The sequence below is a fragment of the Neodothiora populina genome, assembly GCF_041146345.1.
Source record: "Neodothiora populina strain CPC 39397 chromosome Unknown canker_contig_16, whole genome shotgun sequence".
NCBI lineage: Eukaryota > Fungi > Ascomycota > Dothideomycetes > Dothideales > Dothioraceae > Neodothiora > Neodothiora populina.
The window spans coordinates 94595-108280 of record NW_027191409.1 but is presented as its reverse complement, the minus strand read 5'-3'; the positions used below and the strand labels follow the sequence as shown (position 1 = coordinate 108280).

General features: G+C 52.2%; 4 protein-coding genes across 4 annotated transcripts; 2 read left to right on the top strand and 2 right to left on the bottom strand.

Moving 5' to 3' along the window:
• Positions 1-149: 149 nt before the first annotated feature.
• Positions 150-1415, bottom strand: AAFC00_003392 (uncharacterized protein; the record flags this gene model as incomplete). Its single annotated transcript, XM_069342857.1, has 3 exons — positions 150-514; positions 587-1205; positions 1359-1415. The coding sequence occupies 3 exons, from the start codon at positions 1413-1415 to the stop codon at positions 150-152; spliced, it is 1041 nt and encodes a 346-aa protein (XP_069200667.1).
• A 759-nt stretch (positions 1416-2174) lies between these two features.
• Positions 2175-3324, top strand: AAFC00_003391 (uncharacterized protein; the record flags this gene model as incomplete). Its single annotated transcript, XM_069342855.1, has 2 exons — positions 2175-3096; positions 3161-3324. The coding sequence occupies 2 exons, from the start codon at positions 2175-2177 to the stop codon at positions 3322-3324; spliced, it is 1086 nt and encodes a 361-aa protein (XP_069200666.1).
• Positions 3325-3498: 174 nt separating this feature from the next.
• AAFC00_003390 (uncharacterized protein) lies at positions 3499-6574 on the bottom strand (the record flags this gene model as incomplete). Its single annotated transcript, XM_069342854.1, has 3 exons — positions 3499-3518; positions 3569-3648; positions 3699-6574. The coding sequence occupies 3 exons, from the start codon at positions 6572-6574 to the stop codon at positions 3499-3501; spliced, it is 2976 nt and encodes a 991-aa protein (XP_069200665.1).
• Positions 6575-10186: 3612 nt separating this feature from the next.
• On the top strand, positions 10187-13559 carry AAFC00_003389 (uncharacterized protein; the record flags this gene model as incomplete). Its single annotated transcript, XM_069342853.1, has 7 exons — positions 10187-10436; positions 10487-10799; positions 10854-11588; positions 11639-12248; positions 12299-12806; positions 12861-13118; positions 13174-13559. 7 exons carry the CDS (start codon positions 10187-10189, stop codon positions 13557-13559), a joined length of 3060 nt encoding a protein of 1019 aa, XP_069200664.1.
• Between the last annotated feature and the right edge of the window lie 127 nt (positions 13560-13686).

Genomic DNA, 13686 nt, shown 5'->3' with positions numbered 1-13686 from the left:
AAGAGGTATATAAAGCAGCAATTTTCGTAAGATTCATTCCACATGCGCCTGAAGGTTTGATTCTTTCTTCTCTCCAGTGACAGATCGATGGCCATGATCTTCACACTCATGGTCAAAAGACAAGAAATCGACGAAGGATTAAAGAAAAATCAATAAGTAGCAGTCAATCTCTGAACGAGGTAATCACCACTGTTGACACCACTGTACTTGATCTTCTTCTCCTCGAGAGCCTTGTCATAAGTCCCCGGGATAGCCTCGATGAAGCGATCGAAGTTCGGGTTGCAGAAATACGCCATGCTGTACCTGGCCGGGTACTTGTCCTCGTCGGCACGCGCGGGCGGTTGCACGACGCGGTGCTTGGTGGATTTGATCGTGTCGTTTGACCATCGCGCCAGAAGGTCGCCTGCGTTCACGACGATGGTGCCTGGGATCGGGGTCGCGTTCACGTAGGTGTTCTTGGGGGAGAGGACTTGGAGGCCCCCGCGGTCATCTTGGAAGAGGAGGGTGATGGAGCCTTTGTGTTTCGGTATTAGGTACGGTTGTCTCTCTGGTACACGAACGATAGAAGAAGAAAAAAGGCGCTCACCATAGTCAGTGTGAGCACCAGCTCTGACACTGTTCGGCTTCTCCTTGAACACATTTGCGTCGACCTCAGGGTAATGCAAGAGTCTCAAAGTGTTATCGCCGCCATCACAGAAGGAATCAAACCACTTCTCATCGATGCCCAGACCAACAGCAATGGCGCGCATGACCTCGACATGCAGGTCCTTGCACTGCTCGAAGAACTCCAGCATGATCTTCTTGAACACTTTACCCTCGTCGTCGTAGACATCAGGCCATTTGTTCTCGAGACCGTTGCTGAGCCCCTCTCGGCCGATCTCGAGGGACTCTTTGATGTCGGCGCCCTCGAGCGCACGCACCCGTTCGATCTCGGCGGGGTCGGTCAGATCAGTCGTCTTCTCCCTTCCTTGACGCACATAGCCGCGGTTGGCCTCGGGGGTCGTCCAGGCGAGCGCTTCCTTTTGGGGCAAAGGACGAGCGAAGAATTTGGCTGATTCTCCGAATGCCGTCTGCACTGCCTTGGAGTCAATGCCGTGGTTGCGCAGGTAGATGAAGCCTGCGCGTTGGAATCCACTCAAGATGGCAGAAGCGGTCGCTTGTCGCGTTGCTGGGTCCGAGGACTGGAACGCGGTGAAGTCGATGAGCTGTTTCGATGCGGGTAAGCAATTGCTATGTACGTATATATGCTAACATAATGGTGGCATAATTGGAGTTGTGCATTACAGCAGCAGCTGTCGATGGTATAGACAGCATTGTGCGGGGTCAAGGTGTTGCGGGGACAGGAACGGAGCACGTACGGGGATATCGAGGTTATCCACATTGACCGCCGAAGTGACCGAAGGGTTGTCCGCCATGTTGCTTTTCTTTTTTTTTCTCTTCGCTTCCTATTTCCTATGCCTCTTAATCACAAAAAAAGTCTTCGGGAGTCGATCATTCAAAATACATCAATTGATCAAATACTTTTCCCGCCGGCCTGGCCCGTTATCAGTAGAGCACCCCTCTGATATGAAATGGCGATACAAGGTCCAAGCCACCTCTGCCCCGCCTGCCCCGATCAGGAAACTGAGTGAGGGGGTCAGCATGATAAGATAGGCCGAATCCTATCATTTCTCTTCGTGCTGTCTATCACATTACTGTACCTACAGTATGAAACTGTGTGGACTGCTGCTGTTCGTAGCTGAGATAAACACGCTCTTTCTGCGATAACGAGTGGGTGTTGACTGTAGCTGCTTATCGACAACTGCAAATAAAGGCTTATCACCTTGTACATGAATGTCTGATAGCTGTATCGTTATCTGATTGTGTTGCTCTTCTGCCTTTATAATTCTATCTGGAGTGATTATTGTGAACTGTCCTCTTCCAGCTTGCTCGCTTGCTTGTTGTTGGCTGAGGTAGCTTCGTGGCCAAGACATTCATAATAACACAATAGATCTTTCCAGATTAGCAGATTGACACACACATATCTACCACTCTCAGATCTGCGTATACACATGTGGATGTGATACGTTGATCAATCTCCTAAAAATTCATCAACCCAGAACATCCAACCAATCCCCAGATCCTCAACAAAGGAACACAAACCCCATCTTCGCCAGTCACGAGCAGCAGCCAAAATGCCAGTAGTAGACGTGCACACGCACGTGTACCCCCCAGCCTACACGGCGCTCCTCCGCTCGCGCACTACAGTCCCCTACATGCGGTCCTTCCCAGACGCGCCCTCAGCAGGCGAGCGCCTGGTGATCCTGCCCGCAGAAGACACGGAGTCGACGTCTCGCGGCCGGCCCATCGGGCCAGAGTACTATGACATTTCCCAGAAGCTGGCCTTCATGGACGCGCACGGCATTGACGTCTCGGTCATTTCTCTTGCTAACCCTTGGCTCGATTGGCTCCCTGCGGGTGAGGCGGCGGAGACTGCGCGGGTCATCAATGATGATGTTGAGCGCATGTGCGCGGAGCATCAGGGGCGGTTGTATGCGTTTGGCACGCTGCCGCTGTCTGCGCCTGCGCATGAGGTTGTTGCTGAGATCAAGCGTTTGAGCGGGATGAAGCATATGCGAGGTGTGATCATGGGGACGTCCGGCCTGGGCTCGGGATTGGATGATCCTGCGCTCAACCCTATCTGGGCGGCGATAGAGGAGAGCAAACAGCTGATCTTCCTGCATCCTCACTATGGTCTGCCTGGCGACGTGTACGGGCCTAGAGCGAACGACTACGGACATGTTCTTCCGCTTGCTATGGGTTTTCCTCTAGAGACCACCATTGCTGTCACGAGAATGCTGCTGAGTGGCGTGTGGGATCGCTTCCAGAACCTCGAGGTGCTCCTGGCGCATAGTGGCGGCACGTTGCCGTTTCTGGCGGGGAGGATCGAGAGCTGTATCGCTCACGACGCCCATCTCAAGCACGAGGGCAAATTGGAGAAACGGAGAGATTTGTGGGATATCTTGAAGAAGAACATCTATCTCGACGCCGTGGTCTACGCAGATCCTGGCTTGAAGGCGGCTATAGAGGCCTCTGGCGCGGACAGATTACTCTTTGGTGAGCATTGGATTCTGTTTTTTTCTGGTTGACATGTGCAAGTTGTACTGATGTTCACTGTCAGGTACCGACCATCCTTTCTTCCCGCCGCTCGATGAGGGCGAGACGGAGTGGTTGAGTGTCAAGTCGAACTCAAACGCCGTCAAGTCAGTCTTCCAGGGTGACCAGAAGACTGCTGATGCCATCATGGGAGGTAACGCTGTTCGCATTTTACGTCTGGATGATTAGGGTCGGAGAACATTTATTGTGCCAAGAATTGGCAGCTACGAAATCATGCATCGACTAAGGGGGTATCTAAAACATTCGAAAAGCATTTATCGTCATCCAGGAAATGTCGCTCGTGATCTCATTTCATGAGTTCAGGATCAAGTGTCGAAATTGACGGGACGTAGCAAAAGTGTATCACGTTGTTGGGGCAAATCCTGTACGCTGTTAGTGTCTGAAAGATTCGACGGCTTTTGGCACGACTTACTCTCTTCGTCAAGCCTAGTGCCTGCAGCCAAGCTCTCCGTTGCCCATCGTGAGGTGACAATGCGAGGGATGATCGAAGACCTGTCATGGATCAGTGTGTGGGCCTTCTTTTGGTAGTCGACTCTTCCTACCTTGCTAGTCTACTTCGCAAACTATGAAGGTCTGCGTTGTCGTCGCCGACCATGACGTGTGTGACTTCACTATCTGTGAGAGACGCAGCCAGCGAGCCTCCACAAACTACAAGTATACGGGCAGCAATTTCCAGGTCAGGGCTCATGTTTCCGTCTTTGCTCCTTTCGACCACAAAGACCCGCGTCCGGTAGAACATCCAGCCAGGCAAATTGATGAGATCCTCGTCACCCATGAGCTCATAAAGCAACTTGTTCGTATCCTGGTCCTCATCGTCGACGCGGGGCATCTTGGTCAGTATCAGGCTCATTTCATCAACGGTGACGTCTCTGGCGAAGCTATCGCCGTAGCTATCAATGTTGTACTCGAAGCTATGCTGATCTTCTGCGCGGGTAAAGAGCACATGCTGAGGTTCGTATGGCAGAGGCACATTCATCTGCCCCTGGTCTATCTCGGCTTGTCGAACAGAGTCTAAAAGCCACTTCGGATGGATGATGTTACGACTACCTTCCTTTTTCAGAGACGCCACTCTGACTTGGTTTCCTTCCGCAATACAGATAGTCTTCGGGTCCTTGTGGGTTTGGGTGATGTTACCATCGTTCGCTTTGACAAGTTGCTCGAGTTCCGCCTTCGAATTGCTGATTGGTTTCGCGGCTGCCGTTATGATATAGAAAGTAAGACCTTCGAAGACTTTGAGCCGGGGCCCAGCATATGGCATGGCGACGACATCATCTGTGCCGATTACGGTCAATTGCTTCTTCCTTGACTTGATCCCTCTTCTCTGCTTCCGCGAGTTGTCGATTCGAAATTCCTTTTCTTTCCGTTCTTTGGTCGCCTGTGCTGCAAGTTGACCGAATTCCTGCACAGACAATGCCTCTTTCCAGGACTTGTCGCTTCTCAGACGAACGAAGCGCGGGAATCGTAGGCTTTTGTTGGTCCGAAACTCCTTTGTCGTGATGACTTGGGCTGCTTTGACCTCGAGCACGACTGAATCTTCGGGCTTGATCCACATATCAGGTCTTTCGTACTGCTTGTCTCCGCCACCAAGTTCGACATAATCAGACGGAGGTTGCTTTCGATCCCACTCCATCCATTTGCCCTCTGTCCGGTGCCAGAGATCAGCATAGTCTGATGCTGAGAATCCTCCTCCAACCTTGAAGAATGAATATGTCTTCATCGGGTTGCATTTTTCCGCGACGATCATGTCATGGTCTAGTCGCAGACCACAGAGAAAGCTAGAAAGGTTGCCACCTCGGTGTCCTGATCCATAGTAGCCTCCGACGACTACGCAATCAAGTGAGGTTCCGAATTCGGCCATGTACTCAGGCTTGACTTTTATCCAATCTTCGTTGCGTTCGTTCAGTCGATAGGCTGAGCCGGGCCTCTTTACTACCAAACCCTCGGTTGATTCGGCCACCACCTTCTGGAGTTGTGTTTCGATATTCTGCGCCGTCTTCCCCTCGATATATTCGTGTACCTCGAGTCGTCGGTGAACGTTGTTGATGCTACTAGACAACGCCCGCCTACGATCACACAGCGTAAAATTCGTGATGGCCTTGTCGTTGATGTAGAGACAGTCGAAAACCTTGAGGAGTGGTCGCCAGCCATTCGCAAAGGGATCTCGCTGCTCGCTCAAAGCTGCAGTCTTTAAGTGACCGAATTCGACAGGCACATCCTTTTCGGGATCCCACGTGATCATCTCGCCGTCGAGGATGATGTTACGAACGTCGGGATTGAATGCTGATCGAATCTGTCTCGTCAACGAGGCGTTCTCGTCTTCGAAACTGTTCCCGTACAAGTACGTGTAGTCCTTGCCTTTTCGAGACCAGAACTTGAAACTGAACCCACCAGGAACACTTTTATCCTGCTTCATGTGGAGTTGCATGCGCTCGCCATCGAGCTTTTCCTCGATCCAAAAGACAGGATCATCATCGGAGAGATTCATACGTGCAACCAATTTTTCCATGGATCGCATCTGAAAGGCGGCGAGTTGCGGTTGGAAGCATTGCATGAGGGTGATTTCTGTGTTCTCACTTGCAAGCCTGATCTCGGGATCATAGAGTTCCCAGCACACTTGACGAAGGCTCGAGGACACATTGAACAAGTCTTCGGCGTCGGGGTGCCATTGCTCGAAGATAGTCTTCTCGGACGCGCCTACCTTCATCTGGCGCAAAATGATTCGAATCAGCCACAATACCTCCTCGGCATTCATGCTTTCGTAGAAGTCTTTGAAGATTGGGAACTGATTCTCTTCCTTTTGCGCAGCGGCTAGCCGGTCTAGCATCTCGTTGACCTCACCGATAGTCAGGTCTCCCGGCTGAGAGCGGGTAGAGCGCTTCTTGACGATTTCGAAGCAGCGGGCAGAGAAGTCACCGGCCATGGCACTGGTAGACCTCACGCCAGGGAGTTTCCAGTTCAGTAGATTCTGAGCATCCTCCGCGTTTTTATCGATACCCATAACGCGAACGAGTAACTTAGCAATGGTCTTTTCCTTGAGACCATACATGGCTCGGTCACGATCCTTTTCGGGCACGATGAGACGAAACGCAGGGTAGATGTCATTTCCGACTCTGTTTCGCCAATTGGATATGAATCTATCGATGATCTGCTTGCGCTTCTCGTTGGGGGACAATGTAGTTGGTCCATGAGGACCCATCTTTTTGCGTGCTTGGACTGGACCAGTCGGCTTTCGTTTGTTCTCATTCAGAGGATCGAAGAGGGTCAGGTAGAGATCTCGGAACGGCAGTGTCTTGGAATGGTTATGTGGACGGTTTGGATATTTTGCCTCGAGGTCCTCATCTACGAATGCACTGGTATTGTATTGGGTTCTCTGCTCGTCGACCGCCTCGGCATCAGGCATCAAGTGGTCGTGCGCCATGGCGAGTGTTCATTAGCGGGTACACAATCGAAGGGAAAAGAGTGTACTATTGTGGGTGTCACATTATTCTGGTGCAAATATATCATTCATCCATATTCGTTGCCTCACAGGAATCAGGACGATCACAAATACGGAGGACGTGTCGCCTGCTTGTTGTACTCGCGAATCATGCGCGTGAGTGGAAGATGTATACCAATCGAGCGTAATTGACTTGGCGGTTGTTGCCTGCACTCCAGCTTGTACCTGTCTCCGTAGATCGAATGGGGTAGGTACAGTAGTACCTGCCGTACTTGCACATCCGTCTCTTGGCACGGAGACCTCAGACTCAGGCGCCTTGACCTTACAGTGTCGATAACAGGTTCCACATGAAAGCTTCCTGGTAAACATTTATCAGAGTACATAGGTAACCTCTGTTGATTTCACCTGTGCATGACGGACTTGCTGCAGCAACTGCAAAGATGCAAAAATATATCTAGTAGTGCCCTAATGTTTCACATGCTTCTAGGCGCTCCAAAGTGCCGAATAAGCGCAGTCTACTTCTCCTTAGCCATACGTAATCCGGGGCTTTATTGCTGCCTCATCAGCTAAGGGAGGGATGAAAGTTGTCTTTCATTATATCTAACAGTAAACATAATAATCCACGCCACATCACTGCTTTCTCTGTGCCGCAGCAATAGATGGTGGTGAACAACTCTACAGTCCCAGGCTGACCATCGACCTGCTCTGAATGCATGGTCCATGAGCCACTCCAGGCATCAGCCGATACGTGCAGGCTCGCGTGGCAGCATCAGCATCAGCAACAGCAATAATCGCCCATCCACAGCATCTTCCGTGTCGCCGTCTTTCAATGCTGCTGCTCTGACGGGTGCGGCCAAGGCTTTCATCAATGGCCTTCCTCCTGACGAGTTGGCGAGATATGTGAGTCGCCATTCGCAGCCCCAGCAGCAGCAGCCTCACCCTCACCCTCACCCTCAGCTGCACCTTCCTCCTCGGAACGCTCCGAGTGGTCTTCATCCCTCTTCTCCCCACACCACCCACCATGGCGGACCCGGTGGTCTGAGAGGCACGAGCACTGCGAGAAGACGGCGGTCCAGCGAGTCCATCCGCTCGACTCGATCGACTCAGTCAACCCAATCGACCCAGTCTCGCCTCTCTGTCCCTGGCCTCGTCCACGATGGAACCTCTCACCTGGCGCCCACCACAGCCAGACCGGTGCAGCCTCCCCGCACCCACTCCAACATCGCAGCGTCTTTGGCAGCTGCCCGAGCCTCCCCCGCTGCCCTTTCCGCCTCATCGCCATCCCCAGATCCACGAGCACGATCCACCGCACCAATACGGAGCAGAGGCGGATCCGACGCCACCACAGCATCTACCGAGCGCCTCGACGAGACTCCGATACCAGCCACCAATGCTCTCGTGAAGCTGTATGAGCAGAAAAAGCAGACTCTCACACACGAGGTCAAGCCTCCGCCCGTCATCGCTTCCCAGTCTTCTGTCGTTCTGCGCTCGCCTAAACCCTTGCGCAGACCACAAGTCCTCGACGACGGTCCCATGCCCCTCTTTCCGCCCAACTACGAGAAGATGGCCCACGACCGACTGGTGGCGCAGGGGCTTCTGAAAGAAACGGGCTTAAATTCGGCAGTCCGAGACAACGATGATGATTCGGCTTCCATGGACTCGTTCACTTCGGCAAAAGAGGTGCTCTCTCCTGTGAAGCCGAAGCCGAAGCCCTCGAAGCCAGCAGCGCCTGTGCCTCGCAGGAATAAGCTTCCCGATGAGAACGTCCAGCCATCATCGCTGTACCCGGACATCCAGCTGCGTCCCCCTAGCAGAGACGCTTCTGCCACCGCGCCCGTCGACGTGCGCCGTCCTTACAGCAGCCATACCGCCACTTCGCATGCCTCATCCGACTCTCATCGCTCCATCGCCGCCGCCTATCACCAGATGCATCCTCGTCGCATCACTCCCTTGACCACCGGAGACGACCTGGCTGATGCCATTGTGGCGTCGAGCTTGGCTTCCTCCAGAGTCCAGACACCACATGCCATGCCTCCGACCCCGTCTCTACCTCACAAGTCCAGCAGTCTGCATTCGCACTCGCATGCCCACTCTTTCTTCTCCCGCACTCCGAGCCCTCCCAAGAAGGGCATGCGCCATACCATGCGCACCTTCTCCTCGTCCGACGAAGACGAAGACGTGCCCTTTGCCAAGCACAAGAAGAAGAAACTCATCAGGAAACACCCCAACAAGCATCACGAGGGCGATCGGAAACGGTGGCGAGATGCACTTACCGAACGCGAAAGGAGACGCTACGAGGGCGTCTGGGCCGCCAACAAAGGCATTCACGCCTTTTTCACCGCCGACGAAGATCGCTATTTACAACGCCATCGCAACACCAAACAGGCCGAGACGCTGCGTGAATCCGTGTCCGAGCAGGTCGTGGACGTCGTTGTCAGAGACATCTGGTCACGATCTAGATTGCCCGAGGACGTGCTAGAGCAAGTCTGGGACCTGGTTGATACTCAGAACAACGGCAGGCTTCAGAAGGAAGAGTTCGTTGTTGGCCTGTGGCTGCTTGATCAGTGTCTGAAGGGCAGAAAACTACCAGTCAGAGTCACGGACAGCGTCTGGTCCAGCGTGAGATTCCTCCACGGCATCAAGGTGCGCGGCAAGTGAGCAGAGCGTTCTCTCCATCGCAGGGCTCTCCCTGCCGCCATCGCCCCTTATGAGTGCCTGCATTCGATTTTACTTGACATGTTGTCTTTACTTCGCGGATACCCTTGTACCTACTTGCAGATCTAATATTAGTCAATGAGCCGATCGACATCTCCCAAGCATTACTCGCATCGTCTTTTCTCCGTTAACAGGACGCCTGTGACTCCGATTCGACGTCCGAACACGTCCGCATAGGATTTACCCCTCACTGCCTCGAGATACTTTCGCTCTCGCGTCTGCCGCCGATGCGGAATCCTCGCTCCGGAAAGCATGCATCACGAACGAACGCGTTTCCAGGCCTGCATCTATTGCAATATGCGCCCTTGCGTGTCTTCGCTTTGTCGCTTCATCGTATAACGACCAATGAGGAGATCCCACGCGAGGTCACCTGGTGTGCATTAAGAACAGTGCGGGGTTCCATCCCAGTGTCCCCGCACCATATTACATATCTGCCATCTAACCCGTGACACAAGAGCCACTGCAATTGTCAGTGTGGTCGTGAAATGAAGTGCCCGTCTCAACCGTGATACATTTCACCGTGTCGGGGAGGAGTAGGATCCCTAAAACTTAATTGGCCTATACAACCGAGCCGCTACAATGACGTTCCTCTCGTGAGTTTCGCATCTTGATATAGCGCGCTCTGGTGACATGTACGATCCGGAGGGCGCTTATTACCTTATGCTGCATAGGATGGAAAGTCGCATCGTTCAGCAGGCGGTGCCTCTTTTGTGGCAGTAGCGATGATGTCTTCCCCGAACATGCGTGCAGGAACGTGGTGCAGATCGTATGTTGATCTCGCACAGTGAATAGGACATCATAAATACCTACTCTACCCATCTCCCTAGTGTTCGATATGCATCCTTTTGACCATCATTTGTCGCTTCTGTGTCTCTGACTATGGCTTGGAGAACTGCCATCCAGTTGCTCGCTGGCTCCACCGTGAGCATTGCGAATGTGATAGACACTTCTGTCTTTCCTCGACAGGCCACTGAATTGGCCATTGACCAATGTCCTGGCTATGTGGCAACGAACGTCAAGTATAGCGGCAACAAGACCATCAGTGCAGATCTGAACCTGGCTGGGGCAGCATGCAACACATATGGCACAGACGTAACCAATCTGAAACTCCTCGTTGAATATCAGACTGGTATGTTTAGCAATCCTTATTGATCTCGATCGAGCGCTGATCTTCTCAAGTCAAACGCTTGCATGTCAAGATATATGATGCCGATGAGCAGGTCTACCAGGTTCCAGAAGATGTTGTACCAAGTCCGCCAACTGGCGAAGTAGATGATGGTGACCTTGTCTTCTCTCTCATCGAGTCTCCCTTCTCGTTCGCTGTCAGTAGAGCAGCATCGGGCGAGTTATTGTTCAACACATCGGGCTCGTCTTTAATCTTTGAATCTCAATATCTGCGGTTGAGAACTTCTCTTCCAGAGGCTCCTCATCTGTACGGCTTGGGCGAGCACACTGATCCATTTATGCTCAATACCACGGACTATACCCGAACGTGAGTACAGACTTCCTGTTTTGTAGGTTTTATGCATTCTAAAGATTGGGACAGCTTATGGAGTCGCGATGCCTACACCATCCCAACGGGTACAAACTTGTATGGCAATCATCCGGTATACTTCGATCATAGAGGAGCATCCGGCACTCATGCTGTCTTCCTACGAAACTCCAACGGCATGGATATCAAGATCAACAACACTGCTGATACAGGTCAATACCTCGAGTACAATACTCTCGGCGGTGTTTTCGATTTCTACTTTGTCTCGGGTCCGACACCCAAAGAAGTCGCCGTTCAGTACTCTGAAGTCGTCGGAAAACCAGCACTGCAGCCATACTGGGGGTTTGGGTTCCATCAGTGTCGATATGGAATGCAAGACGTGTACGAAGTCGCCGCTGTTGTCGCCAATTATAGCGTGGCAGGCATTCCGCTTGAGACGATGTGGACCGACATCGACTACATGGATTTTCGCCACGTGTTCACCCTCGACCCCTTACGATTCCCGCTCGATCTCATGCGCCAGCTTGTCGACTATCTGCACGCCCACAACCAGCACTATGTGGTCATGGTAGACCCTGCGGTGGCTTACCTTGATTATCCGGCCTTCAATAATGGAGCAGACCAAGATGCATTCCTCAAAGTCTCGAACGGCTCCATCTACAAAGGCGTTGTATGGCCAGGTGTTACCGCTTTTCCTGACTGGTTCCATCCGAACACTCAAGGCTACTGGGATGGGGAGTTTGACTCTTTCTTCGATGCAGACACAGGTGTTGATATTGATGCACTCTGGTAAGAGGTTCTGCGTTTCACCCTAACGAATATATGCTTACAGACCTTAGGATCGACATGAACGAGGCCTCTAACTTCTGCACGTACCCTTGCGCTGACCCCGAGGCATTCGCTGTGCAGGCTGGGGATCCTCCTCAACCGCCGGCTGTCCGCCTCGGACCTCCGTATGCCATTCCTGGCTTTCCTGACGATTTGCAGCCTCAGTGTGTGGCCAAAGTCTCTTTCAACGTCAACGCCTCTACTTACTTTGGAGAGAACATCGTTGTCGTTGGAAGCGCAGTCACACTCGGACAAGGCAATGCCGATAACTCTGCGCCACTTGCTGCAGACGATTACCCAATCTGGAGCGCCACAATCGATCTTCCTCCTGACACGGTTGTCTCTTATGAGTACGTCAGAAGCGAGACTGACGGCAGCTACATCTACGAAGCTACCAACCGTACGATCAGGACAGGCCCTTGTAACGGCACGACTCAGATCGTCAACGATGTCATCACTACCGCACAGGGGACACCATCTAAGAGGGATATCGTCTCTCGTGACCCACTGGCCTCCTACTTTCGACATGCTCTGCTGGGTCGCTCCACGTTGTCCAAACATCAAAATTCTGGCGACAAGCTAGGTTTACCTGGACGTGATCTGATAAATCCTCCGTACAAGGTTTGCTGACTTTGATTCATTTTCTTCTTATAAGAACTGATAAGCGATAGATACAAAACTCTGCCGGCTCCATCTCCAATCTGACATTGTTCACTGATCTTATCCATTACAACGGCTTGGCGGAGTATGACACGCATAATTTGTACGGTACCATGATGTCCGCCGCGAGTAGAGACGCCATGCTGAGTCGTCGTCCTACTGTTCGTCCTTTGATCATCACTCGATCCACCTTTGCTGGTGCTGGCCGCCAAGTTGGGCATTGGCTCGGCGACAACTTTTCGGACTGGGCGCATTATCTTATTTCGATCGCTGAGATGTTGGAGTTTGGCGCGCTGTTCCAGATCCCCATGGTCGGATCGGATGTCTGTGGATTCGCAGGCACTACCAATGAGCTTCTATGTGCGCGATGGGCAACTCTGGGCGCCTTTACACCGTTCTACCGCAACCATGACTCCAACGATGCACCACCCCAGGAGTACTACAGATGGCCGACTGTTGCGGAAGCTGCCAAGAACGCCATTGCCACAAGATATCAACTACTGGACTACCTTTACACTGGTCATTCTCTCTGTTCCCATAGTTGATGACTTTTGCTGACGAATCTGACTTTAGCTTTCTACCATCAAAACCAGACTGGAGAGCCGTTGGTCAGCCCCATGTTCTTCGAGTATCCGGAAGATACAAATACCTTTCCGTTGCAGTATCAGTATTTCTATGGTCCTTCGATCCTGGTCGCGCCTGTGACCACCGAGAATTCAACGGTTGGCAGCGTGTACTTGCCTGACGATATATTCTACGATTTCTACACGTACGAGGCTATACGTGGAGATGGGTCTTGGCTCACCCTGGACGATGTGCCGTACACGACGAGTAAGTTTGACCTATCTTTTCTTGGTGTGGTGAAGTGTCTCTAAATTTTTCGCAGTCCCACTCTACATCAAGGGCGGAAGCATCGTCCCGATTCGTGCGGAGAGCGCAAGCACCACGACTGAGCTCCGCGCCAAAGACTTTGTTCTTATTGTCGCACCAGGACTAAACGGCACTGCATCAGGCAGCCTGTACCTCGACGAAGGCAACAATCTCGAGCAACCGAACATAAGCGAAATCACCTTTTCATATGTCAACGGCACGTTCAGCATGGGCGGTACGTTCGGATACGACACTGGCGATGTTACCATTTCCTCCATTGTGCTTCTCGGAGTATCAGGCGGTTCAAACTCGACAGCGACTTATGGGACCATACAAGAGAAGCAAGCGACGGTCAGTCACAGGATCCCGTTGACGGAGAAGTTTGGCATCAAGCTTTTGTAAGTGAGAGCGAAAGGGTACGAAGATGCGAGAATACGTATATAGCCATTGCCCATCAATAAACACCCTTCAAAGATCGAGCGCAAACACATGCCTTTTGACTTGAGCCGTATATGCGAAAGTCGAAATA